The following is a 20,658-nucleotide window of genomic DNA, read 5'->3' as shown; positions in this document are numbered from 1 at the left end:
AATCTAGGAGAAGGGAGCCTTAGATTGAGAGGCGGCAAGGTCCCCCCTATAGGGTGGGTTATAAGCCCCTTTGTCCACTCAAGTGATTGGTGATCACCGTGGAATCTGGCCAAGCTAGTTATTTGGAATGAGTGGCCTTAGGGGTGAGTGGTTACAGGATTGGGGGAAGGTAAATTCATACACAGTAGAGAGTGAAAGGGGTCCAGCCAGTTCAGCCCACTCCTGAAATGTATTTTTTTAATTTATTTTTTGCTGTACGCGGGCCTCTCACTGTTCATGGCCTCTCCCATTGCGGAGCGCAGGCTCCGGATGCGCAGGCTCAGCGGCCATGGCTCACGGGCCCAGCCGCTCCGCGGCATGCGGGATCTTCCCAGACCGGGGTACGAACCCGTGTCCCCTGCATCGGCAGGCGGACTCTCAACCACTGCACCACCAGGGAAGCCCCTGAAACTTTTGAAATAACCGATAACCTCAAAGAAAGCAGAAAGGAGCTAATGTATATTGAGTACTGACTACATGGCTGGCATTGGGCTAGGCGACTGGGCATACATTGTCTCATTTGACTCTCATCAAGCTGCAGGTACCAATTACAGAGGGTAAAGCTAGAGTTCAGAATGGGGAAGTCAGTTGTCCCAGGTAATTTGCTAGTGAGGGGCAAAGCTGGAATTCAAACTGAGGTATCCAAAATTCCAGGCTGTTTCCATTGCTTTAGGTTCCCTTTACTCCCTGTAGTGCTGACCTCTGCCCTGCGGAATGTGGGGAGGAGGTGGACACACGCAGGGGATGCTGCCAAGGAAATAACTGTGTAAGTGTGGATGGCTTCAGTCACATCCCTCTGCAGGCTTCTATCTCACCCACACCCCCCCCCCCGCCCCCCCCGAGGGTGGAGGTAGGGAAAGCTAGGGGTGGGGAAATCCACAAAGTGGACGGAATGCTGGAGTTAGTGAGAGGCTATGCTTACAGTTCCCTTCCCCCACCCTCTCCTGAGCATAAGGGAGGGGATGCCCATCCCTGGGCAGGCCCTCTTTTCAACTCCCAGACTCTGCATCTGCCCTTCGTTTCTTGCTCCCTCAGCAAAAGCTTAAGGGGTCTCATAAACACTTAAGCTTCCACATCTGTAACCCTCCCCCAGCCAGTCAAGCCAGCTGTGCAGACGCTGGGCAGGGGTGAGGGAACCTTCACAATCAATCCCCACCTAAGTAACAAAGGGAAGGAGGACCCTTCACCCAGTCTGGGGCAGACGCCCTAGGAAGGGGACACCAGGCCAGGTCCCCAGCATCTACTCCTGTAGCCCACCCTGAAGCTTAAAGAAGAGAAACTAGCAGCTGGGGACCCCCCAGAAGGGAGGGGTCCAAATCTCTCTTCCAGACTTCTCCCCGCCCCTCCCTCCTCCCAGCTAATAGGTATTTCCTGTTTATGAGGCAGCTAAGGCTGGGCTTTTGGGAAGGGATGGAGATGGAGATGTTGCCCCCCACCCCGGCTGGGTTAGGGAATCCTTGAGGAGCGCCTGAAGGTTGGGAAGCTCCTCCCTGGGGAAGGAGTGTTCCTTACGTTGACCATCCACATCATCCTCCCTTCCACCCCACCCCCTCCAACTGAGGCCACAGCCCCTGCGGGTAGGGGGCACTGGAGGGGTTTGCTTCCTGTTCTTCCCAGTCTCGGAGGCCCTCAAAGGAAAGCAGCTTCCAGGCGATTGGCGGGGGGGGGGGGGGGGGGAGGCTGAAACTGGATGGAGAAAGGGGGAAGGGAGGTGAGCATCTTGACTGATGAGTCAGAGTCTGCAAGGGTAAAGGACAGCCTACGGATTCTCCCTCCCCAGACCAACCTGGCGGTCATTTCGCTGCCCGCCCTTCTCCCAGATCCCAGGCAATTAGGCGAGGGAGGGCCGGGACCTCACCTAATTAACCCTTTTAGGGCCAGTCCCAACTGGTTTAGCAGGCAAGGGAGGGGTAATTAATTTAGGGGGGAAGTGAATTCAGGGGTTGCTACTAGAATTAAGATAGTGCTGCTTTCCCCACCCACGTTGGGGTGGGAGCGCATAACCAGGGTCCTCCAGATTAAGATTGGGGTTTCAGCAGAGAGCATGGGCGGGGGGTCGGCAGTCGCGTTTCCCTCCCAGAGCGCGGCCGGGGGGTGGAGAGAGAGCTACATCTCAAAGCCCACCCTGGCCCCGCCTCCCCCAGTCCCGGCTCCCGCTTCGGCTCCTCTAAGCTCCCAACCCAGCGGCGCCCGGAGGACGGAGACCCAGCGTGAGGCTTCGCTTCCTCTCCCTTCCCCTCGCCCGCCCTCTCCCGGGTCTCTGCCTCGGTCTCCTTTTTTAAAAGCTGCGTCACAAGCACGCCGAACTCGGAGCGCTGCCGGCCCCTCGCCGTCCGCCGCCGCGCTGCGCACGCAAGTCACCGCCCGCTGCGCCCTCGCCCGGGTCACTTTGACACTGCTCTCCCCGCCCACTAGCAGGCAATTAGCATATTAATAAAGCCCGGCCCAGCCCAACTAGGGCTGGTGAGCGGGCGCCTACCAGAGGGAGAGCGAGAGCGAGAGCGAGAAGGAGCGCGAGAGCTAGAGGGGGCGAGCGGCAGCGGCGGCGGCGTTGGCGGCGGGGAGGGCGGCGGGAGCGCACAGACACGCACACGCACACGCGCACACACAGAGACACACTCCGGGGACGCACACCCGCGCGCACACACGCAGAGACAGCTCGCCTTCCTGCCTGGCTTCCTTCCTGTCTGCTCCACGCCTGACAGGCCCCTCACTGCAGCCAGGGGCCGCCCGCACCGGGCCGAGGCCGGGCCGGGCCGGCGGCGAGGACAGCGGGGGCCGCGGGCGGCGGCGGCGGCTCATGCCCAGCCTGTCCCCGCGCGGGGCGGGCACCGTGACTTGGCTGGGCCCCCAGCGGCGGGCGATGTGAAGATGTCAGTGGGCTGTGCCTGTCCTGGTGAGTGGGGCGCGCGGCCGCCCGGCCCCTCCCCGAACCCTCCCTACCGATCCTTCACCCCTTGTTTGGTGAGAACTTGTGTGTGGGGCGTCGATAGCATGGCTGTGGTCGGAGGCTTGAGGGGTGTGTGGGGCCTCAGTCGGGGGAAGGTTTTCCCCAACTGTGTAAATGCGCAGCAGCCCAGAGGCACGGGTAAGGGGCGCTGGGGTTAGCTTGTATGTGTTTTTTGGTGGAGGAGGCTACTTAGGGAGGGGTTTTGGGGGGGCTGAAATTCCCAGAATTCCAGGGTGTTAGCCAATCAGAAGTGAGCCTGGACTTTTGACCCCCCCCTCAGGTCATCATACAGTTGTGATTGGCTGGTTTGGGTTGCCCCCCCTTCCCTGCTGCCTATTCCCTCTTACCTATTCTGTGACACTTCCCTCCAGGCTGTTTCTGAGGACCCTGTTTGGGGGGAGGGATTGATTGGGGGCCGTCTTGCCCCCCTCCAAATTATCCTGCCTGTTGCCAGGGAAGGTTGGCCCTCCTGAAGGACACGAGGTCCTCCTGGGGTGTGGGGGGCAGATAATTGGGCCCTTGGGTCTGGCATCTTCGCCCTAGTGGGAGGGGGAATGTGGCAGCCCCAGGCAAGCTAGGAAATAAGAGTGACTTGTGAGAGTTGAATTGAGGGGAGCGATGCTTGACCCCAATGAGAGGACTTAGGTTCAGATCCCTGCCTCCCCCCAAACACATCAGCTCTTGCCAGTGACAGACAGCCTGGGTCTGAGTTCTTTGCTAGGGAGGAGGAAGGCCTGGGTCTGAGTTCTTTCCTGCTGCCAGGGAGAAGGAGAGGGGCCGTGTGACTGGAGAGGTGGTCTTCAGAGGGCCTCAGAACACGGTTTATATTCATCCCCAGGACTCTGGGTTCTTGAATTATCTGCAGGACCCCCTTCTGTCCCAGGCAGGAGTTAGCTTTCTTTGGAAAGTCAGGTATTCCTGAATCTAGCCTGGTTTGGATCCTTAGCCCCTCCAAATGCCCTGTTCTCTGGGAGGCCCATACCTCACAACTGGAAACCCCCCTCCCCCCAACACACATCCCCAAGGGAAGCTGCCAGTGCGGAAGCTTCCTTGAAAATCATGTGACCCAGGCCAAAGCTCTGCTGGGCTGGGCACACACTTAAAGTGCTTGCTGAGGCTGATGTTTAAGGGGCATGGGGCCCAGAGGGAGGGCTAGTAGAGCCTAAGAATCCTGGGATATCCAGGTGTGGGAACCCCTGGCTCCTGCTGCAGAGGGTCGGGGAGAGGAGGAGAGGGAAGAGCCTGCCAAGCTGGAATCCTGCCTGGCCCCATCATTCCTCCTCCTACCAGCTTGGTGTGTGTGTTTGTGTATTTTCTTTACAATTGCCCCACGCTGAGTACCCTGTTCAGATCCATCCATTCTCTGAGTCCATCCCATGGCCTTGATCCTCCATCACCCTACATAAGCATAGCTAAAGGGCTGAGTCTTAAATATGATTATTAGTGCCTACCAATAGCGAGCAGGAGGTGAGTATGGAAGGGTTGTCAGGCTGGAGGTAGATGGGAGGTTGATCTTGAAGTTGAGGTAGGGTGCCTGGTCCTGTAGGAGAAGGGAGAAAGTTTCCCTCTCAGTCTCTCAGGGAGCAGCATGGGTACAGAAGAGGACCTGTATGTGTGAGGGGGGACAACTTAAGGCAGTGCCCTAAAAGGTATGTTCCTTTTGTGTGTCTGGTGATCTGGTTGGGGAAGAGGGGGCCTAAGATGGCTGAGAGTGGGGAATCTTTTTCCTGAATGTGAGGAAGTCTTATGGATTGGTGCCACAGAGGATGGATGGAGGTTAGTCTTCAAGAGAACCACTTGGGGAGGGGCATGAGAGTGGCCTGGGGGTGAGAAATGGTAGGATTCGGGGTAAGGGAGGGCACCACGCTTGCATGGGTGTGTGTGAGCACATGGCCGAACACAGGGACCCCGTGGCAGCATGTCCAGTCCAGGCCTAAAGACCACCCCCCGCAACCTGAGCAGCCCTGGGGTGGGGGCCCAGGCGCCCTGGCAGGCTGCCTGCCTGCCGCCCGCCTGCCTGCCTGCCTGAGTCTCTCCTTTGTGCTCTGCTGCTGTCTCCCGGCTCCTCCTCCCCCAGCCCGGCAGAGACAGCACATGCCCCACACATGTGACTGAGGGAAGCCAGAGCACACGCAGACCCACACACATGCACATGCAGAAGGAAACACTACAAGATACACACATACACACATCTAGCTCTCATAGTGCTCCTGGGGTGTGTAGTAGCTTCTGGGGCTTTGGTCAGGAGCAGGGAGGACCTCTGCTAAGGGACATCATCCTGGGCAGGGCAGGTTGCTGAGGGGGCCAGGGCCTGTCTGGGGCAGCATGTGACTCAGAAGGGTTAAGGTAGGGAGGAGTAGGGGGAGGGGAGGAGGCAGCAGTGGTGGCGGCTGGGAGCCAGGAGAGGAGGATGGCAGAGCGCCAGGCCAACGGGAGGCCGGGCACAGACAAAGGAAGGGGGGCAGGCACACTGGAGGCCTGGGTCAGGGAGCCCCAGGGGCCCGGGCAGGGGGCAGTGCTGGTGCCTTATCCTGTGGGCTGGGGCGGGCTGCTCCCCTTCAGAATTCCCACCTCCAGCAGGGGTGCTCGTGCTCTTCCCTCCCTCATCACCTTTGTCAGTCTTTGCTGCTCCCTGCTTTCTCCCCACCCCACCTCCCACCAATTTTAGAGCCTTCTAACTCTGAGTTGCTCTCTTTAGTTGGACCTCATCTGCCCCTGTGCAAGTGGGAGAATTAAGTCCGAACTGAGAGAGGACTTGCTGGAGAAGGGGAACTAGGAGAGGGCCCGTTTTGAATGATATGCCAGGGTCTGGTTTAGGGGCCCTTCTCCCTGAAATTTGAGGAGACAGACTGGGTGGGGGTTCTGAGTTCTGAACTGGATGCTGAAGCCAGAGCACACAACCATCTCCCCTCCCCAAGTAGATAGTCATTTGGGGCCTGGAGTGACCATTCCTTGGAAGGGGCAGGCAGTAGGAATGGCTGCAGTGCCCCAGGGCTGGGCTTGTGTGAGTGGGGTTAGAACCAGGGTTCCAGCCTCAGGCCTTCCTGTCTCACTGTAATCTGTGCAAGTTAGGATAATAGGCCCTGGATGCTATTAGGATCTCTTGAGGTACTGCCTGTGACTGTGCTTTGGAAAGTTTAAAGGCACAAAACAAATGACAGGAATTGTCCTGTCAGTGGGGGAGGAATGTAGTTATCCCAGAGTTGGGCTGTAAATTTGGGAGTCAGGACAAGTATCTCAAGTCCTGGTGGTAGGCAGTATGATGGTAGGCATTCTGGCTGAATAGTATAGATTTCGATAGGTTTATGAAAGCCAGGATGTATCATATGGCCAGGCCATGATGGAGAATGGTGTGCAGATTTCAGACGGGGGTGGGGTTAGTCCCTGGGTAACAAATGGTCAGGGTATGTGTGTAGCAGTCTGTCAAAGGTTCAGGAGGTATAATGCAGTTTTGGGGTATGTCTTGGGGCTTGGGGCATGTGCATCACAGGTCCCACTGTGTATGTGTGTGTGTCCTGGGTTTGGGTTTATTTGAGGTTTGAGGTATATCACGGGTTGAAGTGTGTATCAGGTACGGATTTGTGTGAGAGTGAGCTGTGTTAATTGTGTGTGGAGGATGTTCACAGAGCCAGATGCAATAGTATTATTATTGCACAGTCAGCTGGTGTGTATGCCATCCTGTTGTGGGGCTGTGTGTGAATCTGGTTGGGGGGTCGGGAATACAAAGCTGAGACTCAAATTGCAAAGCAGAAGGAAGTCCTTACTGCCCCCCACTTGAGAGAGAGAGAGAGTGAGAGAGTGTGTGTGTGTGTGTTTCTGTCCAGGTAGTAGGGCCTGGACCACTATCCAAGTTTTAGAAAAGCCCCCTCTCTTGGGCTTCCCCCCTTGCATTGGAGAACAGGTTCCTACCCTGGTAACCATACACCATTTTTTCCTAGGGTTTGGGGGAGGATTCAGCAGCAGACTAGACCCCTTCTGGGGACCCTCAGATGGGCAAGTTTGCCTTCCTGAGCTCTAACAGAGCCCCTTTCCCTTGCACCCACGTGCCTCCGGTGGTGGTGGTGGTGGTGGTGGTGGTGGTGGTGGTGGTGGTGGTGGTGGTGGTGGTGGTGGTGGTGGTGATGATGATGATGGGTGGGTGGGGGAAAGGGGGCTTCCTGCAAAGGTAGTCAGCATTTGGAACTAAGCTGGGTTGGGGGCAGGGAACCTGGAGTGTCCCCCTCCTTCCAATCAGTGTTTACAGGCTGAAGTCTGAGTGTGTGTCTGTCAAAAATAACCCCCTGGAGCCTTCCCCCAGCTGCTCTGGGATTTCACCAGCCAAGGGTGGCTGCTCAGGCCAGCCTTCAACCCGAGAGATCACTAGGGAGAGGAAGAGAGATTTGGGGGATGTTTGGGAGACCGTTAGAAGATACTGGGAGTCTCCAGAGAGGACGAGTGCCCTCCTCCGTCCCTGCCTGTGGCTAAGGCTCCCCAGCTCACCCCTGAGCACCCCGCTTGGGGCTTGGGAGCGGCATTCCAGTTCCTGGCTCCCACAGCCCTCCCCTCCATCCCGGTCTCTCCAGACCCAGTCTCTCTGCCTCCCTCTCTCCGGCCTGTCCCCTGTCTCTCCCAGTCTGTCTCTCTTTTGTTTTTCTCAGCAGTCCTCCCTGCCTGCCTCCCTCTCTCAAGCTGTCTCCCTCCCCTCTCTCCCTCTTCCTCTTTCCTCGCAGGGAGGGGGCGGGGCCGGTGGGGGCAGCTCCACCCTCCGCCCGCCCTGGGGCCTCATTCTGAGAGAGGCTCTGAGAGAGCCAGCGGGGAGGGAGGGAGAGAAAGGGAGAAAAGGAAGGGAGCCGGCGGGGCGCTGTGTGTGTCTGTGCGTGAGCGAGTGTGAGTGAGTGTGAGTGCCGGGCCCTGCCTCTGCTGGTGCCCCGGCGGAGGGGCCTGCTGGCCTGGGGAGGGCGGGCGGGCTGCTTGGAGGCAGAGGCAGAGGCGGCGGCGGGGAGAGCAGAGGAGGAGGAGGAGGAGGAGGAAAGAGCGGAGCAGCCATTGTTGAGGGAAACCTTGCAAACAAAGAAGGCTCCGGACTCCCCGCGGCCCCCCGCCCCCCAGGCCGGCCCCCTGGCCCCGGGTCCCCAGCCCAGTGGCCATTGTAACTTTCTCCCGGGGCTGTGGCCGCCGTGGGGCGGGCCGAGGCCGTGCGTGCGAGTCTTTGTGCAGCCCGCGGAGTGGAACTCCCAGCCAGGCCTGCCTGTCCCACTCGGGACATGAGCGGCTGAAGTTGGCCCCCCCTCAGGCCTCACCCCTGCCAGGGCCCCTCTGGGCTCGCAGCCGCTCCCCGCACCTCTCCTGGCCCCCTCAATTCTCCCAGGTAAGTAAGTCTGGGTACCCTGCAAGCCTGTTGGGGGTGGGTGGAAGGTCCTCCATCTGGCCCGGGCCTGGTATGCTGGCTGTGAGAGAGGTGACCCAGCTCATAGAGGAGAGGGCTCTCGGGCCTGCTGACCTCTGGTCAGCCCCCAAAGGGAGGGGGCCTGCCCTCGGGTCAGGCTGGTTACCATGGAAATACCCAGCTGGAGGTGCCCCCCTAGGCCACAGGATGCAGCTTCCATTCTGAGAAAACTTTACGAGTTCTGGGTTCTTCCTCTTTCCTCCCCCTTCCTAAGGGCTCCTAGGTTGCTAGAGGTGGGAGATGGGACTCTGCCTGACTCCAAGACTGGATGACACATCCATCCCCTCACCCCCACCCCCACGTTGCTCCCTCTACCCCTGCTGCTGGGGACAGGCAGCAGCGGGGACAGATGGTCTGGGTGATGTTCCCTCCCCTTCTCTTCTCACTCCCCAGCCCTTGTGCTGGGGCTACTGGGAGTTGCTATGGCTCTGGAGAGATGCTGAGTTTATTTGTGTCCATTCACTGGTCGTGTAAATAGAGGCCCCAAAGCTTTGGGCTTTAGCTCCTCAGTACTGTCACCTAGCCCCAGGCAATGCCTGTCATTTCTCAAGTGAGAAATTGAAGCTCTGAAACTTTTTTCAGAGTTAGAGAGGAACTCTGGTGTTTTGCCTCCCTTCTCTTTAGGGTCTTGAGCTGATACATTTCAAGTGGTCCTGAAACTGAGGGGCAGGGGCAGTAATGCTTTTGGGGAAAGGAGGGCCTAGGTAGGGGATGAGGGCCAGGTCTAATAATCTAGACTACTGGGTGCATTGCCCAGGCCTGGCTTCTGGTTGCTAATGTGAGCTTTGACTTCCTACATGGCCTTGTCCACCTGTCTGTGGAGTGGGGAGACTTGGGGTTGGGTGGGACTGCCTCTTTCCTGAGGACACATGCTCCTCATTCAGTCCTGACTGGCATGTGAAGGCTGTGTATGTCGTGCTGGGAGCATTTGGATGTGGCCTGTGAGAGCTCATGCGTGGGGCAAGGGCCTGTTGCAGGCACCCTGATCCTGTCTGGGGCTGCTGGGTTCCAGCCCTTGGTAGACATGTTGGGGCGAGCTGCGGGTGCAAGCCTGCTAGGCAGGATGAGGCACACGCGTGTGCAGGTACACACAGGCTCTGAGTCTTGGCACTGAGTCTTTGGGGACGGTGGAGGGTAGGCCTCTCTGGGACCCTCCTTTGGCCCATATTGTGAGGAGGGGACCCAGGGGAGAGAATTAAATGATACATGTTGGTACAGGGTCTTCCTTTGTCTCTTCCTCCCAAGGAACAAAATAGATTTTGTATCTAAATTGGAGATGGGGCTCAGATACAGCCGATACAGCTACCCTTCCAAATGCAATCAAGTTTGGGGGACATGAGGAAGCAGCTGTGACTAGGACTCTGCTTCACCATCTCCTCCTGTCTGGTGGGGAGGGGATAGATGGCATTGTGAGGGTACCTGGCTCTTACCTAGCTATGAAAGTAACACTTCTTCCAGTCAGGTAATAGTAGAGCAGGAGTAGAACTGTGTATGCTTCTGAGTGAGGTGGAGAGGGGACACATGAGCACATGCACAGATACACACAAGCAGAGACCCTGTCTAGTTACCACTTGCCTCCTAGACTGAGCCCCTGAAACCTAGGCTCCTTCCCTGGGGCTTCTTATTTTCTATATGTAACTAGAGTGGGACCCATTGGAGGCCTGTCTACCTCCCTCCCTCACTGCAAGTCTAAGGAGAGAAAAGGGGTTGAGGCTTTGGGTTTCTGGTTTGGAGACAATACTAGACCCATGGTGGGTGTGTGTGTGGGGGGCTGGGCTGATAAGGGAGTGGCCGTTTGTGGGAGAGGCAGAAGGCCCAACTGGTTATCTGGTGGGCGGCACCCAGCAGGCACTAACCCCCCCCTTTATCTTTCTATCCCCTGCCCTCCTGAGACCCTGGGGGTGGAGAAGGAACAGGGAGTTGGCAAAATCCCCTTTTACCCTCCCCCAACCTGGTCTCCAGAGGGCAATAGAGGGGTAAATACTATAGGATATGGGAATCGGAAGACTAGGCTTGAGCCCTAGGACTTGAGTTCTAACTCTGCCAGTTAGTAGCTGTACGATCTTGGTAAGTCCCTTTGGACTTATAGTTGCTTCATTTATAAAATGGGAATGTTACACTCCACCCTGCTACCTCACAAGCTTGTGATGATGATTAAACAAAATAATGTAGATGAAAAGGGAGTTTATCAAAATTTTAGATTCTGATATTTAGATATTTATTTATCCTGTGGTATTGACATTTCTTCCCAGGTTCAATTCTGTCATCCAGGGCTCAGCCACATGAAGAAATGGGGTCTTGGGTATTAGGGCTGAGAACTTCTAGTTTCTTAATAAGAACTGGGATAGGTGCTCCGTAGGGTAGTCTCCCTCCCCTAGTGCCCTCGGGGGCTCCAGAAGACCAGTCCCTGTGCATACAGTCTAGCAGACTTCTAGGAGCACTGCCAAGAGGGACTCAGGAGACCCCTTCTTTCTTTCCCTTCTAGGTTGTTCCTCAAAGTCATTCAAGCTGTACTCACCCAAGGAGCCCCCGAACGGCAACGCCTTCCCCCCCTTCCATCCCGGCACCATGCTAGATCGGGATGTGGGGTGAGTTTCTCGTCCACTTCCTGTTCCTTCCCCAGATGGCATCCTGCCTGAAAAGGGGAGGGAGTGACACCCCCCAATAATTACTGTCTTCCACCCCCATTCTCATAGCCTCTTCCCTTACACAGCCCAACTCCCATGTACCCGCCCACCTACCTGGAGCCTGGGATTGGGTAAGTGGAGTCCAGTGGGGAGGTTGGTGCTTTCCATTACAGGGGTGAAGGCAGGGGTGGTGAGGGGGAGGCTCTGCTCCTACTGATCTCCCTTCTTCACTTCCCCCAGGAGGCACACACCATATGGCAACCAAACTGACTACAGGATATTCGAGCTTAACAAACGGCTTCAAAACTGGACAGAGGTATAGCCAGGGGAAAGGAGCTTGGAGGGAGAGGGCCATCTGGGCACCCCTGTGGCATGTCTTCTGACACACACACCCCTCCCTGTGCTTCTTAGGAGTGTGACAATCTCTGGTGGGATGCTTTCACGACTGAGTTCTTTGAGGATGATGCCATGTTAACCATCACTTTCTGCCTGGAGGATGGACCAAAGAGATATAGTGAGTGACCTCTGGGGGTCCTGCCAGTGCTGCTGTAAGAGCGTACATCTCCTGTGTCCTTCTAAGATCTGGGCGTGGGTATTTGTCCCAGGGGATCTGTCTTGGCAGGGGTGGTATCTGCCTGACCACTTTTGAGATCCTTCTGTTCTGAAGAGTTTGTCCCATCTCTGCAGCCATTGGCCGGACCCTGATCCCACGCTACTTCCGCAGCATCTTTGAGGGGGGTGCTACGGAGCTCTACTATGTACTTAAGCACCCCAAGGAGGCATTCCACAGCAACTTTGTTTCCCTTGACTGTGACCAGGGCAGCATGGTGACCCAGCATGGCAAACCTATGTTCACCCAGGTCAGCACCCAACTGGATGTGGAGCACTGAAGTACCTGGGTTTGATTCCCCTTCTGGCTCCCAAAAATGTACTTGGCTTTTCCCCAGGGAGACATAATGGGAAGTGGCAGGATGCACAGGGATGGCAGGCATGCTGCAGTATTCAGCAGACATGTATTGAGTTTGTACATGACAGTTTTCTGGGCCGCAGGGAGACACCAGTGAACAAGAGCCTGTCCTCATGGAGCTTATGGCTGACGAGTGTTTTACTAGCTACAAGAGGAGAGGACAAGAATCTGTTAAGCGTTTCTACTGGTGTGTGTGTGTGTGTCTGTGTGTGTCTGTGTGTGTCTGTGTGTGTGTGTGTGCCGGTGTGGCAGGTATATGAGGAGACGGTCCATGTCAGTTATGCACCCAGATTTCTGTTCAGGTGGCAGGAGTGTATGTAGTGGGAGAATCATGGGGAAACAGGGGAACCGGTATACTTTTGCGTTTGTGGGGAGGTGAGCAGACTTGTGACAAGCTTGTTTCCAGGTTTGTGTGGAGGGCCGGTTGTACCTGGAGTTCATGTTTGATGACATGATGCGGATAAAGACGTGGCACTTCAGCATCCGGCAGCACCGAGAGCTCATCCCCCGCAGCATCCTTGCCATGCATGTGAGTTGTGCACAGAACCTAAGCCACAAGGCTGAGGGCAGGCAGCGGGAAGGGTGGAACGGGGTCTGCCATTACCCGCCAGTGGCCCTAGACAGAGGGTTGAAGTTTATCCATCTGAAAAATGGGTTTTTATATAGTAGCCCCTCTTCTCTTGGGTGTCACGAGGCTAAGATGATAGGGCAGGTGAGCAGATGCAACCCAGGTGCTAGTATTCTTACCTTTCTCCTCCTCTAGGCCCAGGACCCCCAGATGTTGGATCAGCTCTCCAAAAACATCACCCGGTGTGGGCTGTCCAATTCCACTCTCAACTACCTCCGAGTGAGTCTCTGGTCACCCAATTTCTGCCCCATCCCATTTGGTCTCCACTCCACGTCTGTCCCCTGACAAGCCACTAACTGGTCTCCCCCCAGCTCTGTGTGATACTCGAGCCCATGCAGGAGCTCATGTCCCGCCACAAGACCTACAGCCTCAGCCCCCGTGACTGTCTCAAGACCTGCCTCTTCCAGAAGTGGCAGCGCATGGTAGCACCCCCTGGTGAGTGCCTTGCACCTGTACCTGCTCTTACCAGTATCTGATGCTGCTTTCCCAAGGCTGTATCGCTATCTCCTCACAAAGCCCTTTCCTCTTTCCTGGGTCTGTGAGATTGGGATCAGGGTAGGCTCAGGCTCCTTAGGAGCCAGAATGGGGAATAAGGGTCCCAGGGCGCTACCCCACCTGAGTCTCCTTTCCCTGGCACAGCGGAGCCTGCACGGCAGCAGCCCAGCAAGCGGCGGAAAAGGAAGATGTCAGGGGGCAGCACCATGAGCTCGGGGGGCGGCAACACCAACAACAGCAACAGCAAGAAGAAAAGCCCAGCCAGCACCTTCGCCCTCTCCAGCCAGGTACCTGTAAGCATCTCGGCTTTCTTCTCTCTTCTGGGCTGCCCCACTGCTGGCCCCTGACCCTTGACCCTGTCCCATCCTGAGCTCACTAGCAGATGTAGAAACAAAGACAGTTTTTCCCAGTGTACTTTGCCATCGTGGGCTGACTCTTGTCCCTGATGACAGTCCTTGTCAGTCATGTGCATGATTGTGATCACACAGACTCAGACGTAGCAACGTACGACATCAAGGGACGGAGACAGCCATGGGAACGTATGGACATAAAGGACAGACAGCTTAGGGGCACACAGACCACCAGAGAGACACACGCTGACAGAGGGACACACAGACTTGAATGTGTGCAAATCTAGAATACATACATGGACATACATTTCCCCACCGGTGTTTTTGATCTGCTCCTTCTCTCTTACAATGGACAGAGTTCAGGAGCCTCCTAAAATTTTGGAGAGATGGACTAGGGAGCTAGAGGAGTAGACTGACTTCTCCCAGAATCCAGTGGATATAGGTTAAAGGCTGTGATGCTTTGTAGTCATTCAGTGGGAAGTATTCCAGGGGCAGAGGGTATCAGAGGAGTTGGGGTTTTAAATTGGGGTATAAGTTGGGGGGTGTGGGGTTGAGTTTCCCGGGTGGGTGTTGGGGCTCTGGGGGTATCTGCTGCCCTGGGCTGGGCGAGCTCCTGCCCCGATTATGTTTGGGGACCTCCGCCACTCTCAGGATGTGATGGTGGTGGGGGAGCCCACCCTGATGGGCGGGGAGTTCGGGGACGAGGACGAGAGGCTCATCACCCGTCTGGAGAACACCCAGTTTGACGCGGCCAACGGCATTGACGACGAGGACAGCTTTAACAACTCCCCTGCCCTGGGCGCCAACAGCCCCTGGAACAGCAAGCCTCCGTCCAGCCAAGAGAGCAAATCGGAGAACCCCACGTCACAGGCCTCCCAGTAAAGGCTTTGCCATGGCCACCACCACCCAGCGCTCTGCCTGTCTGCCCCACCCCTCGAAGCCCCAGGGAGCAGAAGACAGAATGAAGAGACTGAGCATCTAAAATGGGCAGCCTCATCTACCTGCTTCAGGGAGGAACTGGACTCACTGGGGGCAGGTGCCAAGATTTGCCCCCCCAGTGGCCCTGGGCTGGGGCTGGCCTCTGCAGAGCCTTTTGGGGAAGGGGGTACTCATGTGGATGCCTATGTGGACCCTGGGCCTCTGAGAAATGTCCTGACCACCTCCCAGGGCATTTGCCTCCATCCTCACCCCAGGTTCTGGGTTCCCTCATCCTCCTGGCTCCACCCTCTTCAAGCCTGGGGTTGTCTATGCCCACAGCCCTTAGGGACTTAAAAGTTATGGGGCTTGATTGAATGCCCCTCCTCCAAACCCTCCCCTTCGGTGGCTGGTAGTAGAGGGGTAAAGCTTTGGGCTCCTCCCTTCTGCCACCTATCCCAGCTCCAAGTTTTTTAAAAAATAATATTATTAAAAATGTAAGTTTAAAAAAAAATCACTCATGTCCCCTATTTCCCCTTGTTAAAGGTCCAGCTACCTCCCTATGCCTGGCAGATGGAGAGCTTAGGGCCTATGTGGAGGTAGTGGGGTATGCATCACCATTTTACACAGTTTGGAGAGCTTCAGACCAAGGAGACACTTTGCCATCTCTCTTCTCTTTTCCTCTGGGGTGACTGGAGTTGGGGAAGGCATGCCATGGGGGTAGGGCGCCATTGATGGCCTCACTTTTGTGACAGCCCCCTGCTGTTGTCTCTGTCTCCCCATCCTCTAGGACTCTGGCCTGCCCTCCTAGTGCTTGTGACTCCTTCTATCCCAGCCCCCAACCCCCTCCCTCCACGGTGTGTATATTCTTTACAAGTCCTCCACTAGAGCAGCTGTCTTGGATGGGGTGAGGGGGAGGCTCCCTGCCTTAGGGAGTGTGGAGGGAAGGGAGCAGCCTTGTTTGTCACTGTGTTTTTTGTTTTGTCTCAGTTGGGCAGGCATGGGTGGAGGAGGGGTTCATCCACTCTCCAGTACTCTCTTTCCCCAACTTCTCAGACTGCATATCTAGTCCTCCCCTGCCCTTCAAGGAGGGGTAGAAGCCACTGAGGGTGTCCCAGCTCTGAGCCCACCAGGGAGCAATAGGCTTTTGTCCTCCAGCTGAAGTAAAGGCTCTTCATCTCCCAGTATCTCCTCTCTCCCCTTCTTCATAGAAGGACAGGGGAGGCAGCCAGGATCCTCAGCTCTGTTTCACAATTGGACATGTGGAGGCTCCAGGCGCAGGGTGAGGCCGAGAGCAGGGTCCCATGAGTCTGGACGTAGCTCTGTGGCTTCGCTGCCTTCTCCTGTGGCCAGTTCCAGAAGTGTTAGCACCACCTCTCTCCCCACTCTTCCTTCTGGATTCTGGGGTCCCCCACATCCTGTTTCCTCTACTCCAGCTGCCACTTTTGGAAGGATATTGTGTCAGGAGCTGAGGGAAGGGGTAGGGAAGGTGGATGTCCCACCCCGCCCGCTGTAATGCCTTTTTTTTTTTTTTTTTTTTTTTTTTTTTTGGGCCATTTGAGTCATGTATGGTACCGATCAATAAAGAGACTTTTTGGTTTGAGAGTGTCTTGGTTGGTCATTGATGCCTATAATGACTCAGTCCAAGGCAGTCTTTTTCCCCTCCTTCCTGCAGTCCCTAACACCAGTCATTGGGGAAGAGGCATGAATTGGGCTTGTGAATTCCCCCTCACTCCCATCTCACATTTCCCCTCACTCTTCTGGTGGTGTTCTTGATGTGTCCCAGGCTGCCCTGTATTCCTCAAAAGTTGACTTCCCAGCCCCTCCCAGGACTATTGTTCCTCACCCCTAACTGTCATGGGGCTGCCAGACAGGTGGTGGTCCTCTGCAGGCTGGGTTCCTGGGATAGATAGACCTGGATTAAGCTGTTGGGGGAGGAGTGGAGGAGGGGGTTCTTGCCTAGGAGGGGACTTGGATTGGAGGAGCTTTGGGTGGTTAGAATTCTTGGGAGACTCAGTCCTGTTTTTGTCAGATTCCTACCCCTACCTGGCCTCTAGCTTACCAGCCCTGCTGAGATCTGAACTAGTCTCCTCCGGTGTTAGGCCTCTGGGTGGGGAAGCGGGAGAGTAGTGGGGTTGTCTCCTTGCTGACTTTGGGCTGAGGCACAGAGAGAGGAGGATGCTTAAGCACTATTGCTAGGGGACAGCCTGAAGCTCCACAGAGAGATGGTAGGAGGAATAAGGCACTTTTCAGACTCCTTTCCAGGTATTCTCCCTGATTCCCCTCCTTCCCCACTATTATAGAAGATTGGCAAGATAGGGAGGTACTGCAGTGGGTTGGGGAGGGGTATTAGCACCTGCAAAAACCCCTACCCAGTCTCCCTCATTTTTTTTTCTTTTCTTTTTCTTTTTTTTTGGTTGTGCCGCGCATCTTTCAGGATCTTAGTTCCCTGACCAGGGATTGAACCCGGGCCATGGCAGTAAAAGCGTCAGGCAATTCCAAGTCTCCCTCATTTTCATCCCAGACAGGGGAATCTGAGGCCTCAGACTGTTCCCTCACTAAGGTCTCTGGATCTCAAGTAAGGCCTCATAGACCTGCACCTCTGCCCCCACCTCCCAAGCTGGCAGGAAGAAACCAGAGGAAAGGACTGCATGGCCCACCCCACACCCCTTCCAGTCCATGCAGTTACCTCGGCCCTGCCCTGCTGCCAGCCCAGCTCCTCGTTGCTCCAGGACCTCAGAACTCCAAGGCCTGCATTTGTACACACACACATATCCCACCCCTCTGCAGGCCTGATCTGACTGAAGGACATTTACCAGCCAGCTGTGACCACTAATTCGCCCTGGAAGTCCTAGGTAACACCTATCTGCAGTGTGTTTGTGTCTGGCACTAGGTGTACCTCTGACCTTTTTGCCTGAGTGTGAGCTTGTGTATGTAGTAACTTCTGACCTCAGAGAGGGCTTGGATATGTGTATATAAGGGACGTATACATGTATTAACAGGCATGTGGGCTTGTATATGCATTTGTTTATGATGTATGTCTTTGTGGATTCATTCATTCAGCTAATATTCATTGAGCCCTCTCCAGGTGCCAGCCCCAATTCCATGTGCTAGGGATGCGGTGCTGAACAAGGCAGAGGAGGCATGACCACTGGGTGTGAGCTGGCAGTGAAAAGTACATAAATGAGGATGTGTTGTTGAATGCATGGCTTGGCAGTACGATTGTGTTGGGTTATGGGGCTGCCAGGGCGGGCATGTGACTGGGTTTCAGCATTTGCAGGTTCACATTGTGTGTGTGTGTGTTTCTGAAAGGGAGGTGGGGGTCCAGGGGAGAGGTAGATTGCTAAGCCTGGACTCTGCCCTGCTAGGCCTGGACTCTGCCCTGGGGGAAATGAATGGGCCAGAGAGACAGGGGAACCCACTTTTTGAACTCAGGAAACCTGCTGGCCAGTGACTTCCTCTGAAGCCCCAGATCTGGCTTCTCCCTGTTTGCCCCAGTGGCCCCTCTGGGGAAGGCCCTTGTTCAGGAGGAATTGCTGGGGTGGGGGAAGTAAACCCTTCAAAGCCCTCATGTCCTCTGTTTCTGGGTGCAGGGGAGGGCCCAGTCCCAGGCCCAGCGTGATGCTGAAAAACTTGTTTCAGCCCAACTGTGTGTGCCAGCCGGGCCCCACTGCAGAGGTCCAGGCCTTGACCCCCAGGCCCCTAGCTCATCCTGAACCCAGCTCCTTCCCCATGTTTCCTAACCCAGTCCAATTCAGCCTGGTTTCTAGCCCCTTTCTTAGGACTGCTAGTCTAGTCCAGCACAATCTCCAGCCCCTTTTTTACTAGTAGCCCAGTCCAGCCTAACCTCTAACCCCTTTCCTAAAGGTAAGAGGCCAGTGCAGCAAGCCCAGCCCAGTTCAGTCTGACCTTAAGCCCCTTCCCCTAAGGTGGAAAGTTTGAAGCTGCCCTCTCAGAGCGTCCCCCCAATCCCTTTTTTCACAAAGTAGGGTCTCATTTTGGGGATTGGTAGAAGTAGAGGTGAGAGTACAGGATTAGGAGCTACAGTTAGGATGAAGAAGGAAAGGGCAGAGAAGACTGGGAGATGAGGGGCAGGGGGTGCTTAGGATGGCCCAGGTGTGTCCTGGGCCAGGCTGAAAAGAGGGAATGTGTAAAAAGTTGTGAGTCAGCGGCCCCGTAGTTCCAAACAGAATTTTTTTTAAATTAATTAATTTATTTTTGGATGCGTTGGGTCTTCGTTGCTGTGTGCGGGCTTTCTCTAGTTGTGGCGAGCGAGGGCTACTCTTGGTTGTGGTGTGCGGGCTTCTCATTGCGGTGGCTTCTCTTGTTGCGGAGCATGGGCTCTCGGCGCACCTGCTTCAGTAGTTGTGGCTCGTGGGCTCTAAAGTGCAGGCTCAGTAGTTGTGGCACACGGGCTTAGTTGCTCCGCGGCATGTGGGGTCTTCCTGAACCAGGGCTCGAACCTGTGTCCCCTGCATTCGCAGACAGATTCTTAACCATTGCGTCACCAGGGAAGTCCCCAAACTGAAGTTTGAAGATGGTGGTTTTGACCTCCACTGGACCCAGCTCTCCAGTACCCAGAATGCTTACAACACTCTACCATGTGGCCACAGTCCCATTCTCTCAGGACGCACCTCTTAGGCTTCTTTCCACTCCATCCGGAGGTCTTTAATGAAGAGCAGGAAATGAACGACAGACTACACACCCTGTAGTTCTTAGCCTAGGGAATGGGGGGAGCTGAATGGTAATGGAAGCTGACCCACCTCCAGGTTCCTACTCCACCAATTCCAGGACGCTTTTCCTGAAGTAGCTAAATCCTGGATTACTCCTCTCCCTGCTGCCCCACCTCTGTGCCACCAGCTCACCTCTCCAGGAGGAGAACCTAGAGAAAAGTCCCAGAGAGGGTTGGGAAGGAAGAAACTTTTCCCCCTCTCCCCCAAACAAATAAGGCTACCTGGAGAAAGTAGGCATAATTTCTCTCCCTTGCCGTTAATGGATGTCAGGTGCACAGAATTAGATTAATCATACCCTTGTTTCATGGCACACTCTTTTCATTGCCGTGTGCACAGGACACATTTATTTAATTATAGTACTGTCATAGAACTTATCACGTGAAAGCTAGGACCTTGGCAATAGCTGAAATGCATCCTCCTCCTGAGGTATCCACCATTCTCTTTTCCTTTTTATAAATTTATCTTAGCTTTATGTATTTCCAATTTTTTTTTTAGTTTTCTTTAACCTTATTATAGAGGAATACTGCTGTATGTAGTTTTTGGCTGCTTATTATTTTTACTTAATATTACTAAGATTCATATTGCTGCAGTTCATGCATTTTGAGGGCTGTGTAGTATTCCACTATGTGACTATACCACAGTTCTTCATTCTCCTGTCACTGGACATCTGGGTTGTTTCTATCATGATTTCTGCTCTCATGAAGAGCCTTCCTATGAACATTTTTATTCCTTTCTCCTATTTTATGTGTGCAGAGTTTTTCTTGGTTTTATATTTCGGTGTGATCTCTGCAAACTCATGTTCCCACCTCTGAAGCCCAGGTCTGAGTGCGTTTACTATGGCAGAGGATCTAGGGTTAACTTGAATTAAAGTTCAAACATTTATTGGGAATTCCCTGGCGGTCCAATGGTTAGGACTCGGCACTTTCGCTGTGAAGGGTCCAGGTTCTATCCCTGATCGGGGAAACTAAGATCCCGCAAGCCACGTAGCCAAAAAAATAAAAAAATAAAATCCAAACATTCATTGAGTACCTGCTATATAAAGTACTCTGTCCATTCATTCATTCAGCCAGTCAAGCTACATTTAGTGAGCATCTACAACATGCCAGGAATTGGAGATGGAACAGTAGATAAGAAAACATGACTTATAGAGTTGTGTAGGGAAATAGATGTTAAACAAACAGTTACATATATATGCAATTACAATTTATATATAACTGAATAGTGCAGGTTAGATATATAATAGAGACCTTTTTTTTTTTTTGGCTGTGCCACACAGCATGCGGGGATCTTGGTTCCCCAACCAGGGATCAAACCCATGCCCCCTGCAATGGAAGTGCAGAGTCTTAACCACTGGACTGCCAGGGAAGTCCCAGAGAGAGACCTAATTTAAACTGGTGTGTTAAAGAAGGCCTCTCTAAGGGAGTGATGTATCAGCTGAGACTTGAAGGATTAGGAGGACTCCACCAGGTAACGTGCATGGGGAGGGGGATTTCATGGGGAGGAAATAGGTCCTGATGCTGGGAAGTGCT

At 54.7% G+C, this 20,658-nt stretch overlaps 1 protein-coding gene across 4 annotated transcripts; it reads left to right on the top strand.

Moving 5' to 3' along the window:
* Nucleotides 1-2,554: 2,554 nt before the first annotated feature.
* LDB1 (LIM domain binding 1) lies at nt 2,555-15,905 on the top strand. Of its 4 annotated transcripts, none has more exons than XM_032607964.1 (11): nt 2,555-2,935; nt 10,900-11,002; nt 11,128-11,172; nt 11,282-11,357; nt 11,453-11,555; nt 11,729-11,901; nt 12,415-12,537; nt 12,772-12,855; nt 12,948-13,071; nt 13,276-13,418; nt 14,133-15,905. In XM_032607964.1, exons 1-11 carry the CDS (start codon nt 2,911-2,913, stop codon nt 14,361-14,363), a joined length of 1,230 nt encoding a protein of 409 aa, XP_032463855.1. In that variant the 5' UTR covers nt 2,555-2,910; the 3' UTR covers nt 14,364-15,905. The 4 variants fall into 4 exon arrangements, with proteins under 4 accessions (XP_032463855.1, XP_032463854.1, XP_032463853.1 ...); XM_032607963.1 differs by having other exon boundaries at nt 13,276-13,424; nt 14,133-14,819; XM_032607962.1 differs by lacking the exon at nt 2,555-2,935 and adding an exon at nt 7,130-8,336.
* Nucleotides 15,906-20,658: the final 4,753 nt, after the last annotated feature.

Source organism: Phocoena sinus, chromosome 16 (assembly GCF_008692025.1).
Source record: "Phocoena sinus isolate mPhoSin1 chromosome 16, mPhoSin1.pri, whole genome shotgun sequence".
Lineage (NCBI taxonomy): Eukaryota > Metazoa > Chordata > Mammalia > Artiodactyla > Phocoenidae > Phocoena > Phocoena sinus.
The sequence above is the reverse complement of the archived record's forward strand: the minus strand, read 5'-3'. Positions and strand labels throughout refer to the sequence as shown.

Bases quoted from the DNA above. Each gene is read 5' to 3' on its own strand.
- LDB1 (XM_032607963.1), top strand. From the start codon at position 2,911: ATGTCAGTGGGCTGTGCCTGTCCTG. The intron at 11,003-11,127 runs GTGAGTTTCTCG...TCCCTTACACAG, and splicing joins ATGCTAGATCGGGATGTGGG to CCCAACTCCCATGTACCCGC. The intron at 11,358-11,452 runs GTATAGCCAGGG...TGTGCTTCTTAG, and splicing joins GGCTTCAAAACTGGACAGAG to GAGTGTGACAATCTCTGGTG.